At 67.6% G+C, this 9,562-nt stretch overlaps 2 protein-coding genes across 2 annotated transcripts; one reads left to right on the top strand and one right to left on the bottom strand.

The window, feature by feature from the left end:
- The first annotated feature begins 449 nt into the window (after nt 1-449).
- On the top strand, nt 450-5,115 carry ECM1 (extracellular matrix protein 1). The gene is given in 8 exon segments (XM_054000978.1): nt 450-490; nt 1,053-1,124; nt 1,687-1,841; nt 1,843-1,986; nt 2,947-3,312; nt 4,268-4,488; nt 4,702-4,789; nt 4,864-5,115. Coding segments are annotated over 8 exon segments (1,260 nt in total). The 5' UTR covers nt 450; the 3' UTR covers nt 5,038-5,115.
- A 608-nt stretch (nt 5,116-5,723) lies between these two features.
- Nucleotides 5,724-8,758, bottom strand: LOC128820312 (cathepsin K-like). Its single transcript, XM_054000979.1, has 8 exons — nt 8,544-8,758; nt 7,559-7,703; nt 7,303-7,425; nt 7,058-7,213; nt 6,768-6,986; nt 6,523-6,688; nt 6,334-6,439; nt 5,724-6,252 (listed from the first exon to the last, which is right to left on the bottom strand). Exons 2-8 carry the CDS (start codon nt 7,682-7,684, stop codon nt 6,153-6,155), a joined length of 996 nt encoding a protein of 331 aa, XP_053856954.1. The 5' UTR covers nt 7,685-7,703; nt 8,544-8,758; the 3' UTR covers nt 5,724-6,152.
- Between the last annotated feature and the right edge of the window lie 804 nt (nt 8,759-9,562).

The raw sequence follows: 9,562 nt of genomic DNA, 5'->3' as shown, positions 1-9,562 counted from the left end.
GGCCCCCTTCAGCCCCCCCCAGCGCCGGGGGTGACTCAGTGGGCGGGGGCCCCAAAACGGGGCAAAACCCACAGAAAATGTGGTTCTGACCGCTTCCCCCTGCTGTGACGCAGGGGTCGGGGGAGGGGGGGGGGGGGGGGGCGCTGGGGCCACCAGAGGGCGATCCGGGGCTACCAGAATGGGGACAGGACCACCAGGGTGGGGACAGGACCACCAGGGTGGGGACAGGGCCGTCGCCGGGTCCCCAGCCTGGCTGGGGTCGGGGTTGCGCCCCTGGTCCTGTTTTGGGGGGTGCAGGATCCTGCACAGCCCCCCGGTCCCCCCGGGGTCCCCCTCCCGGCTCTGCCGCGACGTCAGGCCGTGACTCAGCCCCGCGGGATGTGGCCCCACGCCCGACCCGGCCCTTCATAAGGCGGCGGAGCCGGCGCTGACCCTACAGCGCCCGACGCCATGGCGGCCTTCGGCCTCTTCCTCCTCCTCAGCGCCGCCGGTGAGTCCCCGCGGCCCCCACCCAGGGCCCCCCCCGCACGCCCGGGCCCCCCCGAACACCTGAGGGCCCCTCCCGAACTCCTGGGTGGCTTCCCCGGACACCTGGATCTCTTTCCTAAACACCTGAGATCCCCCACAGAGAGTTTGGGGCCCCTTCCCAAAATCTCGGTCCCTTCCCGGGACACCTGGATGCCCTTCCCGAACTCCTGGGTCCCACCTGGGCTCCTGCCCAGGTGTTTGGGGCAACCTCCGCGGACACCTGGCTCGGCACCCGCACCTCAGGGCTCCCCACCCCGGATGTCGGGGCCGCTGCCCACACACCTGGGTCCCTCCCAGGTGCCTGGAGCTCCCTGTCCCAAACACCTGCGTCCCTCCTGGGTGCCTGTGTCCCCTTCACCAGCGCCCGGGGACCCTCCTGAAATCTGGGTCCCCTTCCCAAATACCTGCGCCCCCTCCCCGTTATGGGGCTCCCCTGGTCTGGAGGGGTCCCTGCTTGCTGTTCCGTGGGTGGGGGGGTGGAGGGGGTGACCCTGCTGACCCCCTGTGTCCCCCATGGGTGACAGCGGTGGCCTCGGGGCAGCTGCAGCAGGTGGTACAGGAGAGCCTGGAGCTGCGGCCCCCCAGCATCAAACAAGGTGAGGGGAGAGACGGGGACACCCAGGGCTGGGGGGACAAAGGGGGACACCCAGGGATGGGGGGGGAAAAGGGGGACACCCAGGGCTGGGGGGGGACAAACGGGGACACCCAGGGCTGGGGGGGACAAAGGGGGACACCCAGGGATGGGGGGACAAACGGGGACACCCAGGGATGGGTGGGGACAAACGGGGACACCCAGGGATGGGGGGACAAAGGGGGACACCCAGGGCTGGGGGGGGACAAAGGGGGACACCCAGGGCTGGGGGGACAAACGGGGACACCCAGGGCTGGGGACAGGGGGATGCTCATGGGTCGGGATATGGATGGAGGGGACACGGGGGGGGTCAGGGTTGGGGGTGGAGGGACATGGGGACGTGGTGGTGCAGGAGGAGGGGGACTCGGACGGAGGGGACACGGGTGGGGGTGACACGGGGACAGTGAGGGTTGGGCACAGGAGTGGGACCACGACGGACGCAGGGACCAAATGGGGAGGGGGGGGCACACAGGGACAAGTGCAGGGAGGGCACCCCCCGCCCTGTGCCCACCCGCGCCCTTCTCCAGTGCTGCAGCAGGAGCAGGACCTCGAGGTGCCCCCCGGCATCCTGGTGGGGGGCTCCATGTCCCCCCCGCGCAGCCCCCCGGTGTGGGGCAGCGCCCTGGACGGGTTCCCCCCTGCCTGGCCCATGGCCGCCGCCGTCACCCGGCACTGCCGGGACCCCCCCCACGCTGCCGCCGCCGCTGCTGCTCCCCTCGACCGCCTTCGCCCACCTGCGCCGGCAGGCGGCCGCGCTGGCCGCGCTGCGGCCCCGCATGAACGACTGCTGCCGGCAGCACAGCCCGCTGCCCTGCGCCCGCCGCGCCGTGAGCTGGGGACACCGCGGGAGGGGGGACACAGGGGAGAGGGGGGACAGGGGGGAGAGGGGACACCGCGGGGAGAGGGGACACTGAGGGGAGAGGGGACAGCGAGGGGAGAGGGGACACCGCGGGAGGGGGGACACCGCGGGGAGAGGGGACACCGCGGGAGAGGGGACACTGAGGGGACAGGGGACACTGAGGGGAAAGGGGACACCGCGGGGAGAGGGGACAGCGAGGGGAGAGGGGACACCGCGGGGAGAGGGGACACTGAGGGGAGAGGGGACACCGCGGGAGAGGGGACACTGAGGGGAGAGGGGACACCGCGGGAGAGGGGACACTGAGGGGACAGGGGACACTGAGGGGAGAGGGGACACTGAGGGGAGAGGGGACACCGCGGGAGAGGGGACACTGAGGGGACAGGGGACACTGAGGGGACAGGGGACACTGAGGGGACAGGGGACACAGGGGAGAGGGGACACAGGGGGGAGAGGGGGGACACCGCGGGAGAGGGGACACTGAGGGGAGAGGGGACACTGCGGGGAGAGGGGACACTGAGGGGAGAGGGGACACTGAGGGGAGAGGGGACACTGAGGGGAAAGGGGACACCCCGGGGAGAGGGGACACCGCGGGAGAGGGGACACCGAGGGGAGAGGGGACATCGCGGAGAGGGGACATCGCGGAGAGGGGACACTGAGGGGAAAGGGGACACCCCGGGGAGAGGGGACACTGAGGGGAGAGGGGACATCGCGGGGAAAGGGGACATCGCGGAGAGGGGACACCACGGGAAGGGGGGTGCGGGGACACTGTGAGGGACACGGGGACACTGCTGGAGGGGAAGACACGAAAACACTGGGGCAGGTGTAAGAACGCGTCGGGGGAGACAATGCCGGGAGGGGGGGACGGGGACGCTGCGGAGGGAGGGACACGGGGTGACACCGAGGGGGCTCTGCTCCCGCTTCCCCGCAGTGGACGGACGTGCTGGACGCGTTCTGCACGGATGAGTTCGGCGTGAAGACGCGGCAGTTCCACTGCTGCCGCCGGCACGGGGCCGCGCGGCGCCGCTGCTTCGCCCAGGAGACCCCGGCCCCCACCTGGGAGCCCGTCCCCACCTGGGACCCCAACGTCGCCTGGGACCTGGTCACCGAGCCCCCCTTTCCGCCCGGCGAGCCCACGGCCACCAACCTGGGCAACATCTGCGGGCTGCGGACGCTGCGCCCTGGGCCCCCCGGCCCCGGTGCCCGCTCCGGGCCCCGCGTCCGGATGCGCGTCCGGCTGGAGCGCGAGTACGGCCGCTGCTGCCGCAACGAGAGCCTGAGCTGCGCCCACAGCGCCGTGAGCGGGGACACGGGGCGGGGGCGACAAGGCTGGGAGGGACGGTGGCTGTGCTGGAGCGCTCGGGGGACCCCAGGAGTTTGGGAGGGTCTCAGGGGTCAAAGGAGTGGGGAGGTGGAGGTATCCGGGAAAAGGACCCAGGTGTTTGGGGAAAGAACTGAGGTGTTTGGGAAAGGGAGCCAGGTGTTTGGGAAAGGGAGCCAGGTGTTTGGGAAATGGATCCAAATGTTTGGGAAAAGGACCCAGGTGTTTGGGAAAGGGACACAGGTGTTTGGGAAAAGGACCAAAGTGTTTGGGAAACAGACCCAGGTGTCCGGGAAAAGGACCCAGGTGTTTGGGAAAGGGACCGAGGTGTTTGGGAAAGGACCGAGGTGTTTGGGAAAGGACCGAGGTGTTTGGGAAAGGGACCGAGGTGTTTGGGAAACAGACCCAGGTGTTTGGGAAAAGGACCCAGGTGTTTGGGAAAGGGACCGAGGTGTTTGGGAAACAGACCCAGGTGTTTGGGAAAAGGACCCAGGTGTTTGGGAAAGGGACCCAGGTGTTTGGGAAAGGACCGAGGTGTTTGGGAAACAGACCCAGGTGTTTGGGAAAGGACCCAGGTGTTTGGGAAACAGACCCAGGTGTTTGGAAAGGACCGAGGTGTTTGGGAAAGGGACCCAGGTGTTTGGGAAAGGACCGAGGTGTTTGGGAAAGGACCGAGGTGTTTGGATTGGCACTCCGGTATCCGGGGAGGGGCCCCAGGTGTCCCGGGAATGACCCATGTGCCCGGAGCCTGACCCAGACACTCAGAGGCCGGGAAGGCTCCCAGGTATCCGGGAAGGTGACGAACGTGAGGGAGGGGCTCCGGCATCCGGGGAGAGGACGGAAATGTCCCGGGGATTACCCAGGGGTTCGGGGGCTTGGGGAGCTCAATGTCCGGGCTTCCCCCTGACCCCCCCAGTTCCTCCTTCCGCAGTGGCTGAAGGGGCTGAATCGGTTTTGCCGGGAAGAGTCAGCGGTGAAGACGGGGCAGCACCGGTGCTGCCAGCGGGGGGGTTCCCGGGCCCGGGGCCGCTGCTTCGCCGCCGCCGCCCCCCACCCCGAATACGACCGGGAGCTGCACAACGTGAGCCTGGCCCGGCCCGGCCCCGCCCTGCTGCGCTCCCTCTGCGGCCCCACGCGGCTCTTCACGCACAGGTGGGTGACCCCAGAACAGCCCCGGGGGCACCCCACAGTCCCTCCTGTTGGGGGAACCCGGCTTTGCGGGACCCCTCATCCCCATCCCAGGCATCCGGGACTCTCCATTGCTCGGGGACCCCTTTCGGGGTGGGGACGCAGCAGCCCACTCCCCCTGCCCATAAACCCGCGTGGAGGTGACCCCCGTGCCCGTGTCCGTGTCCGTGTCCGCAGGCGGCCGGTGCCGGAGCTGCTGGGGGCCGTGACGGCCGCGTGCTGCCCGCTGCCCCCCGAGGAACGCGGCACCTGCGCCCGGGAGCAGGTGAGTGACCGAGGGGGTCAGGGGCGCCGGGGGACCCCCACGGCCGCCCTGACCCCCGTCCCCGTTGCCCACAGCTGTCCCAGGGCATCGCCACGCTCTGTGCCACCCCCCGGGACGCCTGGAGGGACCCCCAGGGCTGCTGCTCGTGGGACGAGCCCGAGCGGCGCCGCTGCTTCGACGACACCTACCTGAGCCAGGTGACCCTGGGGGCCGCCCTGGCGCCCCCGCCCCCCGGCCACGAGGAGTGAACCCCTCCCAGCGCGAGGGAACAATAAAGACGCTGCGGTGTCACCTCGGAGTGTTTTTCCCTCTGGGGGACTTCCTTATGCCTCACTGTCTCCATTGTCTCAGGTTCCCCCCCCCGCCCCGGGCCTCAGTGTCCCCCACGGGGCCCCATTCCGGGGTGTGCCGGGGTGTGGGTGGATATTGGGGTTGTTTGCACTGTTGGGGTGTGTCAGGCCTGCTGTGATACCTGTATTTGGTTTTGGGGTGTGCTTGTGGTCACCACGCTCACACGCGGCCTCGTGCCCCCCCAGGGGTCTCTGTGCACCTCTTCCCTGCAATTCTTGTGGCCCCAGAGTGTCATTGTCACTTGTGTCCCCCCCCCCGCCCATGGCCACAATCCCAGGAGGTCCCCGAATCCCTCATGGGACCTCAGGGTCCCCAAATCCCCCCTGGTGCCCCCCCAGCCATGGCTGGCAGTCGCTGGGGAGTGTTTGGGGGACTCTGATGGGGCTGGGGGCATCCTGTGGGTCCGTCCTGTGTCCTTGCTAGAACCACCCCCTCCCCAGGTACTCCATCCATCCATCTGTCCCAAAATTCCCCAGCAGCTTCTTCTCACCCTATTCTGCCTCACAAGGGGGCTCTTTGCCCCTTTGGGAAAAGGAAGAATTTTTCCCATCCCTTTCCCAGCACAAAGCGAACCAGTCCCAAGCCTTATTCCCAATTTTAGTTGAAAAATAAAGTCACATCATTCTCAGCAGCCTCCACTGGGATACAGGGTGGAGGGAGAGGGATCTACTTTCTCCACTGGGAATATCCCACCTCCACCCCAGTGTTCCTGAGGCAGAGGCTGGTGTGGAACCTGTTTCCTGAAGCGTGTCTGCGTGCATCGGCCTTCACAGATCAGGCCGGGCACCGTCCACGGGAAGGCAGAACCCAGCATGGCAAAGGGTGGCAAACAGAGTTGAGGGGACTCATCCCCGTTCCCTGCAGGTGAAGAGGGGTGTCTCCCCCCTTCCCAGGGGAAATTTCTCACGGAGACAAAGAATTCCCCCTGGGAGCACCGTCGTCTTTGGGACTGGGAGGGAAGAGGCCAAGCTGGAGGGCAGGGCAGTGGGTAGGGAAGGGCTGGGCGGGCTCGTCACATCTTGGGGAAGCTGGCCAGGTTGGCCACACCACAGGCGTTGTTCATGTTGCGGGCAAGGAGGACGTAGCCCTTGTTGCCCCATTCCTCGCCCCAGCTGGAGGGTGGAAAAGCAGAGCCTGAGCCTCTGGAAGAGCCCCGGCCACCCGCAATTCCCAAGGCATCCCAACCCCTGTACCTGTTCTTGATGATCCAGTGCTTGGTGCCCTTCTGTGCCCCGTAGCCCACGGCCAGCACGGCGTGGTTGATGTTCTCGGCGTTGCAGCTCTCGTCGTAGTACACGCCTTGGGGACACAGCCGGTGTCACCGGGCCTGCCCCAGGTCCCCGAGCAGCCCCGGGACCCCCGATCTGCCCCCAGCCCCTCACCCCGGCTGTAGAACTGGAAGGAGGGCAGGCTGGCGTCGATGCCCACGGAGATGGGACCAATCCGGGCCACCGCCCTCTTCAAAGCCTTCTCATTCCCTTCGGGGATCTCGCGGTAGCCGCGGCACTTGGCCGCCTTCCCGGTGGGGCTGTACATGCAGCTCTCGTCCTGCGTGGGGCCGGGAAGGTCGGGGTGAGATGGGGATGGGGGGGGATGGAGGGGGATTTGGGGCTGTCCCCCCTCACACCTGGCCAATGTAGGGATAGGAGTCCTCGGAGTCGATGCCGCGGTTCTGCCGGACGTACTCGAAGGCGTTGGTCATGTAGCCGCCCCCGCAGCCGTCGTTGTTGGCCACGCAGTCCACCAGGTTTTGGGGGCTGAGGGACAGCAGCTTCCCTGTTTTCCTCTTCAGCTGCCCCTCCAGGGCACCCACCGAGCTGAAAGCCCAGCACGAACCACACTGGCCCTGTGGGGACACAACGGGTGACACCAGGGTGACACCAGGGGGACGCCCTGCTCCTGACACACCTGCCTCACCTGGTTCTTGACAGGGGTCACGTAGCCTTTCTTGCGCCAGTCCATGGCAGCCGGGGCTCTCTCGGTCCAGTCGGGGACAAAGAGTGTCTCGTTGTGGCGTTGGTGACCACGGGGCGCCTTCAGCCCGGTCATTGTCCTCACCACCTCCTCGCTGGTCTGGGGAAGGAGCCCCCGGTGAGTGAGCGGGTGGGTGGGAGCACCCACAGGTGCTCAGCCCCGCTCTCTCCCCTGCCAGGGACACCCACCATGTCACCCAGGTGGTTCATGGCCAGCTCGAAGGTGTGCACGCCCAGGGAATGCTCCAGGTTGTGGGTGTTGATGTATTTGAGGTTCTTCTCCCAAATCAGCCTCCGCGTCACCTCGTCCGCCTGCACCGGGGGGGAGAGATGGTGCTGGGACAGGGGGGTCCTGCCTGTGCCCCCCACCCTCGGGACGTCCTTGTGCCCCAGCACCCCACCCTGGGGACGTCACTGGGGGTCCCAAGCACGGCCCCCCCCGTACCTGGCCATTGTACTGCTTGCGGTGGGTTTTTTTCCACAGCTCCCACTGCGCGTCCAGCTCCCGCTCCGGGTGCAACTGGGCCAGCGCCGCAGGGACCAGCAGGGCCAGCAGCATGGGCCACCACATCCTGGCGACCAGCTGAACACTGGGGAAGGGCCACAGACTGAGCCAGGGGGCCCGGGTGGGGGCAGGACCCCGTGCCCACACTCTTGTGGGACTAGGACCTCCTGCACACCCTGGATTTGGGGCCGGGACCCCTTGCCACCCTGATTTGGGGCTGGGAGCCCTTGCCACCCTGGATTTGGGGCTGGGAGCCCTTGCCACCCTGATTTGGGGCTGGGACCCCTTGCCACCCTGGATTTGGGGCTGGGACCCCTTGCTACCCTGGATTTGGGGCCAGGACCCCTTGCCACCCTGGTTTTGGGGCTGGGACCCCTTGCCACCCTGATTTGGGGCCAGGACCCCTTGCCACCCTGGATTTGGGGCTGGGACCCCTTGCCACCCTGGATTTGGGGCTGGGACCCTTTCCTCCCTGGATTTGGGGCCGGGAGCCCTTGCCACCCTGGATTTGGGGCCGGGACCCCTTCCTCCCTCGATTTGGGGCCAGGACAGCCCCCGCGGGCAGGGCTGGCCGGGCGCCGGCATCACATGAGCCGGGGCAGCTGGTTCCCGTTACCGCTCCGGCAGCCCGAAGCCAGGGGGGAGATTTGGGATGCAGAGGGTGCAGGAGGGGGGAAGTCCCAGCCATCCCGCCCCTCCCTGGCTTCACCCCGCGCCCCCCAGCCCCCCGTGGCAGAGCAGGACCTGGGCACTTCCCCAAGCCGGGGGTCCCCAGGCCGGCTCGACGTAAAGTGCCTCAGTTTCCCTTTCTGTGCCTCCGAGGGTCCCACATGGGAGCCGATTCCCTCCCATTCCCACTGGGATCCATTTCCCTGGGGAAAAAGCCACCCAGCGCCCCCCTGGGGGACCCCTCCCCGCCGCTTACCCAGCACGGAGCCGTCGGTGGGAGCGCCGGGACGGGGCCTGCGGGAGCCGCGGCCGCTGCGCTTTTATGCCGCTGGATTGAGGAAGTTTGGAGGCAGCCGGAAAATTTTGGCAAGCAACGGGTCTGGATGGGAAGGAGGGGGGACGCGGGGGCTGCCCCGGGCTTCACGTGATGCTGCGGGACGAGCTGAGTCAGCTCCGGCGCGGGGCTGGTGGCGGGTCCTGCCAGGGACACCCTCCTGTCCCTGGGACACCCTCCTGTCCCTGGGGTGTTCTCCTGTCCCCTGAGCCAGGGGACATCCTCCTGTCCCTGGGACACCCTCCTGTCCCTGGGGCGTTCTCCTGTCCCAGCGTTCTGTCCTGGGACATTCTCCTGTCCCTGGGGCATTCTCCTATCCCTGGGGACACTCTCCTGTCCCTGGGGTGTTCTCCTGTCCCCTGAGCCAGGGGACACCCTCCTGTCCCTGGGACGTTCTCCTGTCCCTGGGGACACCCTCCTGTCCCTGGGACGTTCTCCTGTCCCTGGGACATTCTCCTGTCCCTGGGACACCCTCTTGTCCCTGGGACATCCTCCTGTCCCTGGGGCATTCTCCTGTCCCTGGGACGTTCTCCTGTCCCTGGGGCGTTCTCCTGTCCCCTGAGCCAGGGGACATCCTCCTATCCCTGGGGACACCCTCCTGTCCCTGGGACGTTCTCCTGTCCCTGGGACATTCTCCCGTCCCAGCGTTCTGCCCTGGGACACCCACCTGTCCCAAGGATCCTGGCCCCAAGGACACCCTCTTGTCCTGGCATCCCAACTTGGGGATGTCCTGCTGCCCTGGGGACATTCTCTTGTCCCGGCATGCCACCCTGGGGACATTCTGCTGCCCTGGGGAACACCCACCTTGTCCCCAAGTCCTCCCCATGGCCGAATCGGACGGAGTTGAGCGCCCACTTCCTTCAGGAGCAGCCGGACACGGCAGCTCGGGGACATGGTGTGACAGCAGGAACGGAGGACAGGAGCCCACCTCTGTCCCCAAC

The sequence above is a fragment of the Vidua macroura genome, chromosome 29 (genome assembly GCF_024509145.1).
Source record: "Vidua macroura isolate BioBank_ID:100142 chromosome 29, ASM2450914v1, whole genome shotgun sequence".
Taxonomy (NCBI): domain Eukaryota; kingdom Metazoa; phylum Chordata; class Aves; order Passeriformes; family Viduidae; genus Vidua; species Vidua macroura.
This window is presented reverse-complemented; position numbering and strand designations above follow the sequence as displayed.